Source organism: Seriola aureovittata, chromosome 20 (assembly GCF_021018895.1).
Source record: "Seriola aureovittata isolate HTS-2021-v1 ecotype China chromosome 20, ASM2101889v1, whole genome shotgun sequence".
In the NCBI taxonomy this organism is placed as follows: Eukaryota; Metazoa; Chordata; class Actinopteri; order Carangiformes; family Carangidae; genus Seriola; species Seriola aureovittata.
Window position 1 is genome coordinate 2,926,866 of NC_079383.1, and position 20,355 is coordinate 2,947,220.

The window sequence follows — 20,355 nt, forward strand, 5'->3', positions numbered from 1 at the left end:
TGCAGGTCCTGTTCACAGTGTACGCAGGGCTGTACAGATCACTGCTGCTGGATTACTGTGATACTGAAGAACATTTAAGAATCGGCAGTTAGAAGGAGTGTTGATGATTTCTCAGTTGATTTGTGGATGTTTACTTGTGACGGACACTGGAGATAATGATATCCTCAGAAAGTGTAAATCACACTAAATCTTTTGATAACACTGTGCACAACAAAGTAGCTGTGTAGATTCGGTAACAGTCACCGTGCTACAACAGTTTCTCCAGATTATCTAAATGCATTTGCAGAACTGTGAGGTCTATAAACTGCTATCAATCATGTTGCAGTGTTTCATTAGCAAAAGGAATAAATACCAAAATTATGAAAATAAAACTGGAATTATTACTTAAATGCAGACATTGTCTGTTGCCCTATTACGTATGAGGCCGGTGAACAATTTGCCCATTGGCTTTCCTTCCTTGGCACATCAACTCTTGACCAAGAATTAGGAAAATCAGAAGAAAAGACAAAGAGAAGGGCAGCCTTTGATCCAAGTACGTGAGAGTCGCTGTGGGAAATATTACTTAGGGGATTAAGAGGCGAGTGGGTGGACAGAAAGGGAGACAGAAAGACTAAAAGAAAAAAAAAGCAAAAGGACTGAAAGAGACAGAAGGAGGACAACACGGGGAGAAAGGGAAGTGGGGTGTAAGGCTTTGACAAGAACGCGGTGACATTAGCTTACAAAACATACAGCGACCCACGACCTGGAACAGCGACAGACATCAGGCCAGGACTTCCTCTACAAGGTGACTATAGACAGTATGAGGGAAAGAAAAGGTGCTAACCTAAATAACACATGACAACGATGTGACAAGAAGAGAGGAATGGGAACAAACAAGGCCGTCGTTTTTTACACTGTCAACAATGAGAGACTCCAGAGATCAACCTGATCCTTTAATTAGGGCAGAAATCTGATATGAGTCACAGCTGTGGAGAAGCCTGGTGTAAATGGCTTCATTTAAACAAACACACTGCACACTCACTCCTCTGTGGCTCTTTTCCACAGGGTTTTAATCCTTTTTGCACTGCTCCTTTGTCCATTCTCTACTTTTTCAAAAAAAAAAAAAAATCGTATTCATTGCGCTATTAATAAACCCTGTGGGTCATCACTGTTTGTCCTCAGTGAAACTATTCAGCCACAGCAGACAGAAACATCATCAGGCACAAATTGCATAAAAGCACAGATAGAATTGTCCTTAAAGTGCATAAAAACAGGAATAAAAATGTCATCAATGCAGATAAAATAGTCTTTTTCTCTTCCTCTGTACTTGTCTCTCAATCTTTCGCCCTCCTCTTCCTCTCATCCTTTCTCTTCCAGCCTTTGGTCCACGCATCAACATCCTTCTATTATCATCTTTTCACCCCATCAATATTCCTCTGTCTCTCGCGACTCTGTCTGTCTCTCCATCTGTATGTTTTCACCCAATCCTGCTGCTTCAATTCTTACCAGATACATTTTAACCTGACGATTTCCTCAGTCCTCGGACCAGACAAATTAAATTAACAAAGGTGAAGCAGAGAAGATTAAAGCCCCAGAGCAACGTGACCAGAGCGAAATGTTACATGAGCTCAAAATGAGACTCTGGTTGGACGATCCAGCATCTAAAAAAGAGAAATAAAAAAAAAATCATTGTCTTCCCTTGAGAAAGACATGAATTATTGATCAGAGCTTCTGATTGGACGCATCAATCATGGACAAAGGGTGGAGGAAGGGTGTTAAGCAGCATTAGTGAAGCAAATATTTCATGAGAACATGCTGGCAGGGCGGAGGTCAGGCATGATGTCAGTCATAAGAATTCATCCTGACAATATGAATGAAAGATTTATGTCAAATACCTTCGTATTTTTCATTTCAGTGATGACACTGTTCAGAAACTCATGTAAGAACCTCTCACACGAAGAGCTTCACTCTCATGGGGCACGTGAAAGTGATTAAAGGCTCTGCACGCCGCGGTGAACCCACACAGGTGATCATGTCAGGGTAAGAAAAGAACAGGTGTGAATAATTAAATGAATGATGGCTGAATTTCATTCAGCAATAGACTATAAAGGAACTATTGACCCTGAACCTAAGTGCACCAAAGTGCACGAGTGGTCCAGTCCTGCTGTACGACTTTAGCCATTTTGTGTGGATCAAATGTGCTAATGGTCAAATCTCACATAACAAAGATGCTCATGGAAAAGCAGCATTCATCGAGTTAAAATGAGCATTTTGCAACTATACAGAATAAAGTACAGATAGGAAAGTTTCAGGATACCAAATATGAAAATGTTCTTGCGTGATGCTCAGTGACTGCAGAAGCTAGTTAATAATGTAATGTATAATGTATTTTTGCAGTGCATCATTCCTCTGAATGGATCACAAAGTCAAATGATTTCAACCTGCCGCAGTAGCAGAGCTGCGGCTTCAAGACGACGCGGGGTTGGCTCAGGACAGCAGAGAACAATGAGAATCACTGTGCATTGAGGCAATTCATTTGAAGGTTTCATTAACATAATGATAACACTCAGAACTCATTTAGGGCAGTTAAACCCAGACTCTCCTGAAGAGCACCGCCTCAATTCAGTTTCTTTTTTTCTTGTCTTATTAATATGGTGAAATATTCTGCTTCTACTCTCCCATTACAACAGCTCTTTAAGCTGTCGCATTTTAAAAAGATATGACTGACATTTATGAAGGAATAATTGTCTTTTTGCATGACATTATTACTGTATACCATGTGAGGTTGTTGAAAAAGTTCATTATCTTTATCTTCCATAAGGAATCCAAAGCAGTTACATAGAGTTTAAGATGAATTCAGTCATTAATAAACTATCCAGGCTGATTTCTAAAGCCATCATTTGGCTCCTTGAGTGGATTATGAAAATCAGCTCCTACAGACGCTGTCTCATTAAAGCCCTGTCACTCTGTGCTCCACAGCACTTGAAGCTGGGGCGAAGCAGAGCTCGTCAGTCTTGACAACAAAGTGAAGGCTGCGCTTCATTAATGCCTCTCGGTGGCGTATCAAACACGCTGGACACTTTGAAGTGGCTGTGAAGAGTGGACTTTGTGATTTATTGTCCTATCTAGAGTGTGAGACCTTCTGTCTGGCTGTCTCAGTAACATTAGAGCCTCTCTGGCAGCTCCGTGATGACTTTGTTAAAGGAGAACAGTTGCTTTGAACACTGTTTTTACTTGGTTTCAACTCCTTTTATTTACAGGTTTATAGGATAGCCACTGCAAGTCTTAGCAAACATGTCATATACTGTTATTTTGAAGTCAAGGTATCGATATCAGCACCAATATTGACAACTGACGAAACCAAGCCCTTGTGAATATAACAGTGTAATGTTTCCACTGAGTCCTTGAATTAGCTGTGGGCTTGACGTGAGCCCTGTTTTTTTAGTTGGATGTTACATCATATAAATACTAAACTATTGGTCAAACCTGTATTTCGGAAATTAATTCTGCTTTAGCTACTAGCAGTTCCTGTTGGCAGTGTAACCTTGACAACGCAAGACAGTCAAGTTCATTTTTGACGCTCAAGAAAATCATCTTAAGTTTAGAAGGTGCATATTTTTTTTTCATTCATTTCTAAATGTATTAATGAAAGTTTACACATTGTAAAATTCACTGTTACTGGAAAAAGTAAGTTATACTTCCAGTAGTATGTGTGTGATATCATAACGCAGTCAAAATACAACAAACACATAAGTGGAACGGGTGTGGTCCTTTAGGCAAAATGCACAAAAAGTTAAAAGGTGCCCAACTGCACAAATATACACACTTTAATACGACAAGACAACGTGCCAACAAAGCTGCAGACAGCGCTGCGTTTCAGCACTGAGACAACCGTTAGCAAAAGCAAACACATGCTCAAGTCAAAAAGCCAATTACTATGAGTGAACGGAGTAGAGAAGGTTTTCTTCCTTGTGCCCGATGGAACATCATGTGACGATTATCGGCTTGATTCTCTGAGCGAAAGCAGCTGGAATATTACAGGACACAAATAATGTGACGCGACAGCAGATGTGTTTGTGTCTGTCTAAAGCTGATGCACTGACCTCTTTCGGTTTATTCAAATCTCTTCTTTTCAAACTGGCGGGAAACTCTGCTTTGTGCAGTATTTCATTCGACTAACACTCTGATTTCTCCTCCTTTCTCCTCTCTCTTCTTTTTTCCTGTTGTTCATTCCCTCTATTCTTCATGCCCTCCCCCTCTATCCAAGCATGGCTCGCCAAATCCTTTGCTTCCTGTTTTGCATCATTATACATTCATCTGCATCTCTCCCTCCATTCCTTTTTCTTTATTTCCTGTTTTCTCTTTCTACTCCTCCCAATCCCTTTTCATCTTTTCTCTGTTTCAAATGTGCTCGTCATTGTTTCCCACATAGAGATGGAACTAAGACCAAGCTATAGATTTGCAGTTCATACATTAGAGATGCATATATATCACTGTTTAGGGAAAATGTCTCCAAAGCATTTCAAGCAACCAAGAAACAGTCATGTGTCATGTATGTTTGAGCTTTATAACTGAAGCTACAGAAATCCTTTCATGACCTTGGCAAGAAAGCAAACAGATGCATAAACACAGCACACAGCCCGTGGCTGGGTGACTCTGCTGTGCTCCTATTTAGACTTCAGGGGGCAGAAAATAAAGATCACTGCCCCTTTAACAGACCAGTGGCCAGGCTGGCAGCCTCTGCCACACTTGGCTTTGTGGCGAGCGACGAAAACAACCACAGTGTGTGAGCAGAGAGGGAAAAAAAAGAGACAAAGAGACAAAGTGAAGAGAGAAAAAGTGTGGCGTCAGAGGCAAAGTAAAAGAAATATAGTCATTACTGATAGCACCACAATACTGGGCCTTACTACCTAGTCAGTGACCCCATTTTGACTCAGAGGTGATCATCATTCGACATGACTATGACCCGCTTTCAGCCATTTTGGCTCTGCCCTTCCTCACCAAGAATCTAATGAGCATTCAGAGCAACAGGAAGACAGAAGAAAGAGCTAGAAAGAGACGGCAGTGTAGACAAACAGAAACTGAAGGAAGGCTGGAGAATGAGAGAAAATGAGGCCGGACAAAGACAGAGCCTCCTTCACCATAATGAGCTGTGTTGTCCTGACCCTGCATCAGAATGTCAGCTTCTACAACAACCTCATCTGCGAGCTCATTGTGCTGCATCACGTATCCTCATGTACGTGAACAGACACACTCGCGCAGACCACAGCCACCTGTGTCCCAAAATGCAACGACTAAGATGCTATACCTTTTTTTTCATAAATAATAACTATACACACACACACAACACACACACACACACACACACACTCCAGATCTGTATCTAAAATTACACTTGTGCACTTGACCGACACAATGAGACAGATACTACCAACGTGGAATGTAAAGTAGCCTGCGGAGGGGGCAGCTCCGTTATTGTCGACTTCTCACAGCTTTTCATTCTCTCTCTTTCACTCTCTGTCTCTCGCGCCGTCTGACACTCCTCCTTTCAGTCTGGCTCTGCCCTCAAACCAGCTTAGACCAGAAATCCAGTAAGAAAATGACTGGAGTCAAAACATAAAGCCCTGAAACAATGAATCGCCGTCTTCATCAACAGACCGAAAGACAACTACACTTGATCAAGACATAACCTTTGCCTGCTTGCACGCTTTAACACTCGGTTGCATACTCTCAAAAGCAGCCTGTCTAATGTCTATGTGGTGCTAGCATCATGCAGGCAGAACAGATGTTAACTCACAAACTCAATTTCCCCATTGGTGAACAAGAATTGAAAAGAGGAGACTGCAAACATCCCCTCCACCTACCATCCACTGTGATGAAGGGGTTAGTGCTGGAGTTCAAGCCAAGGTTGCTATAGCCACCAGTTGCGAGGTCAACATCACTGCCTCCTTCCAGTGACAAAGTGTTGCCAGCTCCAAAGTCTGCAGCTGCACCAGTGTCGAGTTTAATATCCACTTCACTGCTGTCAAACTCAGTATCTTTAACCACGTCGCATTTGGTGCCAGTCTCCCCTTCAGTGTCGGCGCCCGCAGTCAGAGCAGAGCTGGTGTCCATGCCGATGAACCCCTTAGGGCTGAGGGGGACTGGCAGCACAATACCACCAGGCTCCTTCTCCACCCTGAAGCCCTCCGTCGAGGCCTCTAGTGGTGTGAGGGGGAAGCCGGCGTTGCCGTCCCTCTGTGGTGGGAACGGGGAGAGGCAGAGGCGGGGTTCAGGTGGGGATTGCCGCAGGTCGATGTGTGTGGCACCCGCTGCAGAGAGGGTGGGCGGCGGGGTCGGGGGCTGGTCTTCTGCCACGGTCAATGAGCGCTTCATGGAGTGTGGTGAGCGACGTGGACCACCCATGGGTGAAGCCAGCTCGTCTAGCCCTGCCCCATCTCCACCTGGGTATTTATCAGGCAGCTCTAGACTGGTGGGGACCGACAGGTGGGAACATTCAGACATCGCTCGCCGCATAGCCTTCCTCTGCTGCTGAGCACGCCCCATGAAACAGGGCTCCAGCTCCTCCTCTTCTTCTATCTCTTCCTCTTCACTGTTGTCCCCCGAAGAGCCCCCGGATAACTGCCGAGCCCCCAGGGCGGCCCCGGCTCCAGCCACAACCTCATCGCCCCTCTCCAGATGGTTGTCATTGACAACTCCTATAACACAGTAGTTAGGGGCGACCTGGGGCATGGCAACCTTTGGGCTGGATTCAGCAAAACTGGAGCTGTTCCATGGTTCAGATGGAGAGTCTCCATCTACTGGAGATGCCTCCATCAGAGAGGCTCCCATAGAGTTTGGAGCCATTGCACTAGTTGGTGACGACAGCTCCACACGCCTGACCGGAGACCCAGGAACCGGTGGCAGGGAGACCCTGCTGATGCCACCACATCCCAGGGCAGAAGGTAGCCTGCCCGGGGAAGCTGGGGAGGGGGATGGAGAGGAGGAGAGAGGGCTGTCTGGGCTCTCCCCTGCACTGCCCAGTGAGGCGTTACCCATCGAGGTGCTCCCCGAGATGCCCCCAACACTCCCTGGCACCTTCAGCTCTGCGTGCATGCTGCCCCTGCCCGGATGCTCAAAGAAACACAGCTTGTCTTCATCTGTGAGTCCAGTTGGTGCCAGAGGTCCATCACCTACCACCAGGCCCCTCGGGGTGCCCATGTCCAAGCCTGAGGGGTGCTTCCAATCCCAGCTCTGAGCTGGCACTGTGGGTGACAGGGACGGCACCTTACACAGCTCACTGTAGTCAGAGAAAGGAGAGCCGGGCTGCTGATCGGAAAGAGAAGACATGCTGTCTCCCCTTTCTATTCTCTTTCTCCCCTTTTCTTTGTTTCACGCTCAGTCTTTGTCTCAGTCTCAGGTGTACAGGTAATCGTCACCACTTCTCTCCCTCTTTTCTTTGTTATTTTGTGCTGATCCTTTTTTTTTTCAGTCACTCAGGTGCGCTCTGTGTGTGTGTGTGTGTGTGTGCGTGGAGTCTCTTGTGCTGCGTCTCCGCTCTGAACTCAAACACACACTGAGGGTGAACTGGATGTGCAGCTCTCTCCCTTGTTCCATCCCTCTTTCTCTCTCTCTCTGGTTCTCTCACTGATTATCACAGCAGTCATGTGACCCAGTTGTGGCTGCCAATTGGCTGCTGCCAGTTCCCAGATCCCACCCACTGTGGTGGAGTGAGTAAGCCCCCTCCCCTCTAGTTTTCTCTTTCACTCCACGTTTTTCTGCCCTAAACCCTTTTCTTTCTCTAGTTCGGTCTCTTGGTTTAAAAAAAAAAAAAAAAAAAAAAGGCCAACACACACACACACACACACACACACACACACACACACACACACACACACGCACACACAGCTCTGTCTTCCCCCTGGGGAGGATTGAGTGAGGGCTGAGGCAGATGCTTCAGGGGGAGAGTGGATTTGAACTCAAGACCTTTCCAGACCATACTCTACACATCACATACCTTCATGTACACGCAGACACACACACACACACACACACACACACACACACACACACACACACACCTAACACCAGTCCCACTCTACGCTGAAACCTTTCCAACACATGTCCCTTGTTGTGAGGCTGCACACACACTCTGCTCGACCATGTGCAGGTGGGTGTGAGAGAGCAAAATAATACGAGGACCAACGCCCATTTCTCATTTTTACCCCTCCCCCCCCCCTACATCTTTCCCCTTGCCCTTTGGAACTGAGTTACATCGGGTAGTGGTTGAAATTTTACCCATATGAAATGGGACAGGCCTTTAAGAATGCGATACGTCATCAGTGGTCCCCCGATGGCTTTTACATAAGCAGACACGACGTGTTTTTGCCCAAGATTCAACATGCCATCAAAATGTGAAAATCATGGACAAACATAATTCTTTCACAACTTTAATTTCATGCATCAATCGATCAATTGAAAAAGAGAAAAAAAAAAACACGGGTATATTACCAGGCTATTGTTAGCGATGCTCTGTAGGCAGCCTGACAGTCTGCATTGATCTGGGAGCGGTAAAGTTCAGCAAACTCGCTGCTGGACGCCAGTTAAATCTAGGACGCCATATGCCATCAAATGGGGTGGGAGTCCAGCATTAAAATATGACAAATTACGTTACATTTGTGAGTTTCTTTGGTCGCTTGGGTCGGTTCTGCAGCCATCTTGCTGGTTATTCGCAAGGCATTAAGGGAAATATCTCGTAACGTTTGAAGTGTGCCCCTGAAAAATCTTCGTTTGAAGGGCCACTTAGTCCTTACACTTCACCCTGCCCCTCTATCTCAACAAGAATCTGGACACCCTACGCCTAAACGTGAACGTGCAAAACAGAGGGGTAGAGCTAAGTGGAAGGGGCAAGGGGTGAAATGGGATTGAGCTAAGTCTAACCAGGAGAGTGTACTTGAGCGTGTGTGTATGTGTGACATGATCAGAGCATCTCTAAGTGAGAAGAAGATAAAAAAGAGGAAGAAGACGGAGTAATGTGTGATAAAGAGGTTGTGATGTCATATACACACAAACTTAGATCATCAAACTCAGAAACATAAAAATCACATATGGTCTTATACATTAACATATGTATGTACGTAAACGCACAGTGCATGTATCTGAGTAATCGTTCTGCCACGTACTATGTAAGACACATTCATGAGAGACGGATATGCCTGTACGTGCACACATACAGTCACACACACACTACTCAGGCTAACTCAGCTGAACAGCCTGAGTCGAGCCTGTGAGTGTTTCACAGGAGCTCAGCTTGACTTCTTGCACAGAAACTACTTCAGCTCCATTCTGGCTCATTCTGTTTTCCTGTTTGCAACAAAACCTCAGTGTCAGGTAAAATGAAATGACACAGGCAAACGTTTACTGGATAAATTGTGAGGGCTAATGATGCACTGATTAATTCATTGTTGCTCAGACAACAATATAAGTTGTACTTGTACATTAACCTCAGACTTACCTCAACAGCAGACCTATATTACAGATATCAAGTATATTCTTTAGGAGTAAGTACTTACTAGTTTTTATATTTTATCATATTTTAGTAAAATCTGCTCATCATAAGGCACTTGCACATTTATAAAATCCTTGCAGGTTTTGGTTACCAAGAATGTGCACAAAAATATGTGATATGGAAAATACATGCACACTGCTTATACACACTGATTTAGCTCTGGTAAAGCTGAGGGTGTGAACACACCTGTGAATATACAGGTGATATACAAATATACTCAGTTATTCAATTACAATATCCATCTCAATACCACAACATTGCATTACAAGTACGGCATTAATTTGGCATTCATTCATTCATACAAACACTATAGAAAAAAAATTTCTGAGAATGCTGCACTGATTTAATAGTTAATCTTGTTAAAAGCTTATTTTTTCTACATCTTTTTAACTTCATTGTTTTCATTGACAATAACTTGACACTGATTGAAAAAACAGCAAAGTAGAAGCGATCGAAATGAACCGATATTCACAATTAGCGAAGGAAAAAAGTGCTTCTGGTAAAAAGAGAATCTCAGAGTAATAAAGTGGTCGGTATGATATGACTGTCTGTTGTTGTACTGATAGAATCTAGGCTGTGGAAAAGTGAATAATGATGAATTATGCCATTATCCTACAGGTAATTTCACAGCTTTTTGTGCAGCTTTCCTGGCTTTTATTTTGTTAAGCCAGAAATACACTTATAAAATACAGGTCTATAGTGATCAGATGGTGTCAATATTTCATTATGGTTGCATAAAATACATGTCAATATACTTGTTACATATTGATGGATCATCTGAGGCTGCCCAGCCTGCATTTTAAGGCAATGGTCAGTATGTGTGTGTGTGTGTGTGTGTGTGTGTATGTTTGTGTGTGTGTGTGTGTGTGTATGTGTGTACAGTGCCAGTCAAAACAGCCAGCGGTTACAGGCGTTCCCGTGGCTGTCGCTTTGGACTGAGCGCTGAACTACGACAGAAAACAATGATTTATAACAGGCAGACGGGCAAACAGGGACAGAGCGAGGGATGGCGGGACTGAGGGTGAAGAGCATCCAGACAGATGAGGGCAGATAGAGCGATGAATGGACGTAGGAGGTGTGAAAGTAGGAATAACAGCAAAGCAGCACTGGGACGAAAAGAGGTAGAATTATCGACCAGATGGGGAAGGAGATAGAAGCAAGGACAATTTGTAGAAGAAGAAAGTAGGTGGAGGATGGAAGTGGATATTCTATATGTGGACACGTCACCTCCTGCCAGCATTACAGCACAGCACAGGGCAAGACTAGACAACACATAGGCCTAAGGGGTACAATGCTTCTGTCTGGATCAAGAAACTCTAAAAGTTCTTTTTCTACCTCACTTGTGGGTTTGGCAGAGCTGTGGCACAGTTCACTGAACGGCACTCTGGCGGTTTAACTTAAAGAGGCTCTTACACAAAGAGAGAAAATTATTGAAATGAAGGAGCCCTAAAGGTTTACTAAACATAACACGACTGCAGATGTTTCCTTAATCCCCAAAAGAAGCATCGATTCATAAAGCACTAAATGAACATGAGCTTTGTTTTCACTCCATGTTTTCCCACTGGAAAAAAAGAGTCATGCCAGACTGGCTTCAGAAAAAGGAGGACGGGAAAGAAAAATTTAACATTTTAATACCACACACAAAAAAGGGAGGAGGAAGATAGAACCTCTGGCTCCAAGCTCTTAGACTAAACTGAAAATACAACATATTTTACAGAATTATAGCACTAGTCTTGCAGCTGATAACTGCTGCTTGCACTCGTATATCTATAGCAATAACATTAAAGTGAACCAGACGTAAAAAAGATAAGATTTAATGCATAACAAAGCATTTCCACACCATGGTTTGAAAAAACATTTTTTTATGTTTCTGCCGTTGTCACAGGCCTCTAACTTAGCTCAATGTGTGAAACAGTCATTAACTTTTATATGGAAATGCAGCAAAAGCTCTTTTTTTTCTTTATTGGACTTTTCCACCAAAGAAGTCACAGAATGTTCTACTTCTTCAGGGCAAACTGGACGCTACGTTAACTCAGTATCAGAGGGTGATAAGAGGCCAACTAGGCAAAACTGTGCAGTTTTACTTAGCTAATCAGACTGGTCATTATCATTATGTTACAGAGTAACTGCAGACAACAACTGGTCCCTTTTCAATATTTAATTTGTTAAAAATAGACTTAGATAACATAAATATGTTTCCAATACAAAAACACAACTATAGGAATTTAAAAAAAACATGCTTGTGGTTCCTGAAAGTGAGGATTACTGCCATTCACACATTACAATTCAATTGTAATAGCATTATACACTGATACTGAGTAGCATTTTCCTTACGACTGTCTTTTTAAAAGTCTGAACTGTTGTTTTTTATTCTGAAGCTCCGAACATTTTCCATCTGATTTACCTTCTTCACAAATGCAGAACATCACATATTGCAATAAGAGCTCTGGTGTTCTTGTTTTGACAGCACATAGTGAATGGTGGGCCTTTGCTTCAGGGAAGTGGCATTTTCATCACGGTGCACGCAGGTTTGGTATTTTGGTGACCCACCATGAGCTTGACTTCAAGGAAGTGTGAGGAGATGCACAGCAGGGGTGTGTCAGTAACAATCAGGCAGCAGAGTGCACTTTCAGGGCTTGTTCAGGGCTAATTTCGTGTTTTTACAAAGTTATGGCTGTTTGACCAGGTCATCCTCCAAACTCTGCAAAAGTATTTAGTGGATACGTTACCACAAAGTGATGTTTTTGGTCGGCCAACGTCACTGACATTTTAAAATAAATCCATAAAAATCTAAAAGTGTAAATTCTAAGTCTAACACACTTTTATACCAAAGCCACTAAACTAAGAGGACACCAATGGTGGCCGCCATTGCTTGCAGTTCTACATTATTTGCTAGTTGTAGGTGAGGACAGAAGCAGTTGGGCTTAGCTGAAGAGTTTGGAGCCAGGGTTATTTCTACAATAACAAAAACAGATAAATACCCTCCCAGTGGGAAACATGCAAATATTATGGTTATAGCCCAACAACTGCAGCCTATTTCCCTGCATTGCTGTCTACCCATGACACATAATGTGGTCAATGGGCTCAAAGGAGAATTGAGTTTGCCTTCTTCCTTCCTTTAGTCCCTCCAACAGTCTCAAATCTCAAACAGCTCCTGATGACGCCTACAGGTTTGGACACCATTAAAAGGCAGTGTGTCACCACAGTTGGAAAGGATGTCTCCACCAAAAGTGCCAAGCATCTCAATCACTGTACATTCACATCAGCTACAATCTGCTCCATTGCTCAAACTGTCTGTCTGTCTGGTCACAAAACCAAGACTCCCCCATCACAGACACAATCTGTCACTGTTTTCACATCACACCTGCACAGGTAGGGAGACAGACACACAGACAGACAGACAGGAAGACGTGCTGACAGGTGGGTAGACATGCTTGAGGCTGGCTCACTGTCGCTGCGTCTATGTGTCACATCTGTCATAGTTCATCCCAACTTCTCTCCCAGTCTGATTGCCTCTTGAAGTACAAAACTGACACCAGAGTCCCATGGGGACGGGGCAACACACACACACACACACACACACACACACACACACACACACACACACACACACACACACACACACACAGTCTACCAAATAGATGACCTCACCCCGTCTGACTGTTTGGCTGGCAAAGACACAAACACACACACACACACACACACACACACACACACACACACACACAATACAAAGTGTTATATAATCCCACTGGTTGACAGAAGTACTGTGCCTAATAACCCGTGCAGGCCACTACGAGGGCATACAGACTAGACAGAAGCTGTGACCGTCAAAGGGCTACGTGTTACCTTTAAATGGCTTCATTGATTCAGAGTAGAAGTGACAGGAAACAGCTGTGAGTTTCAGAAAGTATTAAGATTGTCGAAATCTTCAATCTTATAAATAAATCCCAGTGTGAAATGTTTAGAGTGGGCGAATTTATACTGTTACTTGGGTCAACCTTGTTTTTTGTCATTATACGAAACAAAGAGTCTGTAGCCATGCTCCAAGCTCTGTGATTAGATTTGCAGGTATTTAGTCATAAACTAAGGTGATGAACATCAGTAGAAGATTTCATGCTAATCCATCATGTAGAAGTTCAGCTACTCAACAGGATAATTGAAAACTCATTCCTGCTGGTGGCACTAGAGCAAAATCAGGGGATCACAGTCAGTAGGATCCATCCTCTGGGTACCATGGATACCTGTACAAAATGTCAATCCAGATCCTCAGCTTCAGAGTTAACAGTAAACATCACATCTGTTCGAGACTATGTCGACCACTGCATGGCCAAACCAGGGTTTAAAGTGGCAACTTTTTGTTTTAACTTATCATTATGAAGTAAATGTAGATTGCATAATGAAATGGCTATAAAATAATAACACCATCCCCATTAAGATTGGTTCCCTATAAGCCCTTAATTTCACTACGCATTTCTGTCCACCACCGGGCACCGAACTTCACAGTTTTAAAATTAAGGCTCGATGTACAACACAAAGGAATTGCATCGCAGACAGAGAATGTAAAATCAGTAAGGAACAAAACCTGTCAACTTATTAAGATAACGGGGTGTTTTGGGTCGGGGTTGCGAGTTCAAATTGAGATTCTTATGGTTGTTTCTTCCTTTGGACAGCAGTCCGGCTCACAGCTGTCGCCATGTTGCAGTCTGGTCTTTTTGACAGTGGCGCCAACAGTACAACCATTTGGAACCACTAGAGGGTGAAAAATTGTCTGTTTCCACTCTAAGTAGCAACAGCATATCGTGAAAAAAATTAAATAATAATGTGTTCTGGGTTTTGTCACAGTTTATTTTTCTTAGTAACACAATCAGTGTTTTTATCATTTATTATTGTTGTCCTGTTTATTACAGTTTCCATCCTGCTTCAATATATATTGTGTAATGTGCATGTGCTATAGACTCCCATGCAGGATCTGCATGAGATGTGGAATATCGGCACACGTCAGTCTAAAAAAGCAAGAAATGCCTTTGCTGTGGCCTGAATACAGACAGGCCTTTCTCTGTATGTTAATTCACCTCTGACATGCAGGAATAGAAAGATGTGATGATCACAGGTGTGGAAGGGTGGGAGGGTTGGTGGGTGGGTGTTGGAGAAATGACCGAGGGCGACAGACAGTCTTTAGTGATGTCTATTTATAGCTCGATCCCATCTCCTCCCCATCCTCACTAAACATCCATTGTTTCCTTAGTAGCCCTTCTTCCCGTTATTCACCCAAGCAACGGCTTACTGTTGCTATGGCAACTGGTTCCTCATCAGTGTGCCGGCTATAGCCACGTGGGGGGGTGGGGGGATTGGTTCAGGGGGATGTTTGGTGGGGAAGGACAGGGGAGCGTCTGAAGAATCAAGGGCTGATGGAGGAAGGCAGCGAAAGCCAACAGTGTGTGTGTGTGTCTGTGTGTGTGTTAGAGAGAGAGAGAGAGAGAGAGAGAGAGAGAGAGAGAGAGAGAGGAGGGGGGAGGATTATTAATATGCCATGAAGCCCATAGTATTCCACTATGCTAATATGCTCTATACTTTGCCACAGGTCAAATAATTCCCTTTAGTCTGTGGCGTCTTTCCATTAATCTCACACATCAGGCAAGAAAGCAGTTCCTCAGAAACCAGCCTGATGATGGAGAGATGAATGAGGGATGAGTGTGCAGATCTATACTAATCCACATGATGAGCAAACATATCACAGAGAAATACACATTCATACGTATACGCATATGCATCATCATGCACATTTCACAAAATAATTGCTACCCAATACAGCTATGCACAGACTGTCAGTAGCAGATACCACAGACATCCATTTTAATGACCTCTTTGAGCACTGGAGGTCTGCTCACTAATTCATCTGCACGGTTTATGATGACAAGATGTGAGTCTGATGTCTGCAGACAGCTGTAAGTCGCTCCCCTGCAGAGACAAACTGAATAAAATAGAATCCACACACTGACTTCCACAACCTCACATCTCGTAGCCAGAGATAATAGCTCCTCAACAAACACAAACTGAGCTCACATCAGTCTGCAGAGTCTGTTTCCAGTCAATTCCTATTAGAGATGTGATTTTTAGATTTGTTACAAGATAGCATTTGCATTATTTTGGATAAATCTACCCTACATTTGAAATCTAAACTTTTGTTATTTAGGCTAAAATTTACATTTGGTGACACAATTAGTGTTGAAGTATGAAAAACTATAACAGCTGAAGGCTTGGCTAGCTTCTACATCCCTGCTGTGAAATGCATGCTGGGATGCTTAAACCAAATTCAATCTGGGTCAGTACATCTATGTATAGCTACTGATTTTTGTCGTGATCAACATCGATTAATTCAGGTAGAGTTTGAGCTCCATGGTTGCTGAAACTACTAAGTTTCTATTAGTCAGTGTTTTCAGTGGTTGTGATGCTGGATACAGAGTTTCTAAAATACTCAACCTTTTGTTTGAATTACAGCAGGAAAGTCTAAGCTGAATAAATTCTGCACATAAAAACATAAAAATCCACCATGTGCACAAGCCTATTTTTTTATTCATGTTCCTATGTGTCACAACAACAAATAACTTCAAGAAAACATCTGGGAGACAACAAATTGTTGGTAAAAATGTGAATGTGAGAACAGGAGTAATAGTGTGAAATTCACTGAAGTCACACAATACCATTCTCCCCCTCACTTTATCCATCTGCTTTTCATTGTCATCACAAGTTCCATTGTTTGCTGATAAAAAAAGGGACCACATTTGCCTAAAGAGCACATAATAGAGAGAGGAAAGAGTGAATTAATGACACAATAACCAGCAGTGCTCACTATTCCCCGAGAAGCAGCTGCGACTGCCTGATCTAAGTTCATCATTCATAATGAATGAATCTGGTGCCCTCAGCTAATTCAGTCAGATCTGCTCCACCCACTGATGTCTCTGTCACCAACAGAAAAACACAAAACCTCAGCCGTTGTTTGTGTTTACAACCAGCTCCCACCACCACCATCAAATATCTATTACACATAAACTGTAAACATGAAAAGACATTCACATCCAACAACAGTTTTCTACTCCTCCTACCGTCCCCCTCATTATCCCTGAGAGCATGCAGTCTGTTGGCCATGATGGACAACAGCACAGAGCGTTGAACATGGCTCCGTAAAAGCTCTGGGGACAGAGATCCACGCTGAGTGAGAGGGAATTAATCCACAGAATAAAGAACGACAGGGAAAATGGAAAGTGTGACATTCGTATCTATTACAGCTACTATTAGATGCCATGTCTGTCACAGGTTTATTCATTCAAGAACGTGATGAAAATGTATAAATCAACTGAGCGTTTGTGGTATTGAAATAATGATAGAGGACTGTCAGAAATCTGGATACAGAAATGTGAAGCACAGGAAATATCTGAAATGGTATCCTGGTATAATAAGACATTTAAAGCGCCTGAAGCAATAAGCAATGAGATTGAAAATGTCACCTGAAAACATTAATTAATATTTTTCATGTTTTTTTTCACGTCATATAAGAACATGCTCCTGCAATCAAAGGTTCGTACTGGCACCGGTGCATTACAAAATAAAGGTCAGGGTGTAATTTTGTTTTTTTTATTATTGCCTGAATTAATAAGATTACACGTCTGCAGCCGTGCTAGCAGCTCATCGAGGTTACACTTAGGCAGAGAGCTGCTTTGAGCTAAATGCTAACCTCAGCATGAAAACATGCTCACATGACAATGACAGTGAGTGTACACACTGCATCACGTCCGGGTGACACATTTCCACTTTTTATGTCAGCATAATATTATTAATGACATACATAAATGTTTGTACCAAATTTCATGGCAACCCATCCAATAGTTGTCCAAACCAAAAAGTGAATGAATGTCTGTGCCAAATTTTATGGTAATCCATGCAACATTTGTGCAGATAGTGCGCTCAGACCAAAGCTGCTGATAATCCCACTGTTTGATATTGTCATCCATAGAGAGTTGGCACAAGCGTGGCTAAAAACAGGGAGTAGCCTTCATCAAGGTTTTTGTGTTTCACCGATTATATGATGATATTTTCATTCAGACAATACACAGGAAAATAAATAAATAAAATTGATTTCATATCCATGCCATGTTTTCACCATATTTGGAAGCTAAGATCCTGTTGTCTGGTGTTGGTCAGTTCCCTGCTAATGAAACAAAGTCAGCTCTATAGTAAGCCTCAGGTGGCATTTCCTTTTCATTTCCAGTCTGGATTAGTCAACCTGTGTCACCAACCAGACACATAAAAAACCTTTCAGCACCAGGCACTTTACCCTCACTCCCTCCTGCCTGCAATTCTCCAGGCTGCTGGAAGATTATTCTCATTCTGTTGACGGCTCAGTCTCTGTCCCATCTACAGTATTTCACTCTCCTCCATCACCATTAAAATACAGCTTTCCATTTCTATTGAAAACTGTAATGGTGGAAGCCATTTCAATATAAATTGACACACATATGCCAGGATTTTGAACTTTTCATAGCTTAGTGTAGAATATGTGCAGCTTGATTTTTTGGTTCTTAGCTCATGCTGGTCCTGAGTCTCCTTTCTCCTGTCCTTTGCTAACTGCTGGTTTGGAATATCTCTATATTTCACAGACTGGTACAGAAACGCACCGTTTTGTTTACGTGTTTTGCATTAATTAAGATGCTGAAAAGAGAAAATATGAAAAGCTTTGCCGTTTTTGACTACCTCCCACTGAGGTTTGTGAAGTGGAATCACTTACCAAAACCCCTGTACCACTAAATCCTACACACTGTCTGTTTCTACGTGTTGTTACGTTTCCCTGTTTGTGCTCGTATTTGTTCCCCCAGACCTCCACCATAGAACACCAACCTCAGCAGCTACATCTGCATTATTGTCATTGGCAACAACAGATGACAACACTGTCTGAAATGTACAGTTAACACTGCTTCAAGGTCATTACAAGGCTGTTAGAAGAAGTTGTGAACACTACGTCTTATTCAACTTAATTAAAGAGAACTTAAAACACAACACAGCTGATTCCAAATACTTCACAGTTCGGAGAGGAATAAAACTAAAGGAAGGACAAGGACAACAAAAAATAAAATAAAAGGACAAAGTAAAGAAAGTAAAAAAAATATCGTGTGTTAAATGACTAAAGACTTTTGATGAAAATATGGAAGCGGGTTAGATTAGGCACAGTTTAAGGTGCCTAGAAGAAGAGTAAGTTGGTGGGGTTAAAGGTTGTGGTTGGAAAACGTTCTGTCATCCAGGATTTGATGTCCTTGAAACATCAAGTAGTTTAGTTTAATACGTAGGTGAAGCGTAGCGGTGAAGAGCGACAGACAGAAAGACGGGTTCAGGGTTAACTATAGAACTTTGCAGGATCCCACAGGATATGGAGGTTGAGAACTTTAATTTGAAAAGTTAAGACCTCACATATTATATAAATGTCTATATACTACCACAACAGTATAAGTGTAGTTTATTTTCTACACTTTAGAATAAAACTGAAGACGTCAAAACTATGAATTAACACATGCATTTAAGTAGTAAACAAAAATGTTATCTTCATATTTTACATTCCTCAAATTAGCCGCTGTTTGCCCTTCAAGGACTTTGAAGTTTTCTTAAAGTACAGTTGCAAAAACCATCAAATGCAATGAAGAAGCTGGCTCTCATGAAGCCCTCCCCAGGAAAGAAACAATGAGAGTTACCTCTGCTGCAGGGGAGAAGTTCATTAGAGTTACCAGCCTCAGAAATCACTAATTAACAGCATCAATGCTTAGCAGACTCAACATCCACTGTTCATGGTTGAATTGTTTGGGCCAAGAAAGTTAAGGAATCAACATTAGACTAGTGGAAATCAGTATTTTGGTCTGATGAGTCTAAATTTGCTTTGCTGGTGACACTGTTGGCAGTTTATTACGAATTCAAGCCACACTTAACTAGCAAGGCTACCATAGCATTGTGCAGCAACACGCCTTCCCATCTGGTTTGTGTTTAGTTGGACTGCCATTTGTTTTTCAACAGGACAATGACCCAAGAAAAACCTCCAGTCTTTGTTAAGGCTACTTGACCGAAAATGGAGAGTGATGGAGTGATGCATCAGATGACCTTGCCTCCAAAGTCACCCGACCTAAACTGAACTGAGATGGTGTGGGATGAGATGGACCGCAGAGTGAAGGAAAAGCAGCCGACTAGTGCTCTGCATGATGCTGCTTGAGAGATGCCACCAAGAGTGTGCAAAGTTGCTACCAAAGCTAATATATTATATGTTATATCCATGTTTCTGATGTCTTCAGTCTTAATTGACAATGTAGAAATAGTATAAACAATGAAAAAAACATTGAATAAGAATGTGGCCAAACTTTTGACTATTACTGTATATCATTTATAAAAATATAATCAATATATGAATATGTAATTATGAATATAGAAATGTAATTAAAAACAAACAAAAAACAGGTTTAATCTAGTTCAGTTAGTGATTTCATATGTTTCTCAGAATGGCTTTTGACAACCTTCAGAATAAGAGCCTTCATAAAATTAAGCCATGGATTACATATAGGTGAAGACAGCAAAAAAAAATTAAGAGATTGTGGATTTTGAGTCAAAGTTTAAACCTTTTCAAATGACGTACAGTACTGTGAAATATCAAAAACAATCTGGTTGAATTGCCTTCTGGTCTACTAAGGTTCCTGCTGGCAGATTAATTGGTATTGCTGTGGAGCCTCACCGTCTGGTAACACATCTTGCAAAATGATCTTGGTCAGTAACACAGGAACATAGATGAGAACTTCCAG

The 20,355-nt window shown here is 42.3% G+C and overlaps 1 protein-coding gene across 9 annotated transcripts in view; it reads right to left on the reverse strand.

The window, feature by feature from the left end:
• LOC130161342 (microtubule-associated protein 4) overlaps positions 1-20,355 on the reverse strand; it is a 115,195-nt gene that overhangs the window by 23,295 nt on the left and 71,545 nt on the right. The window contains exon 1 of one of the 9 annotated variants that reach the window (XM_056364581.1): positions 5,844-7,593. The exons of the other annotated variants lie outside the window; for them this stretch is intronic. Within the exon in view, the coding sequence (XP_056220556.1) occupies positions 5,844-7,308 (1,465 nt within the window). The 5' untranslated portion in view covers positions 7,309-7,593. Of the gene's footprint in view, positions 1-5,843; positions 7,594-20,355 lie in introns of those variants that run through there. 9 annotated transcript variants of the gene reach the window in all.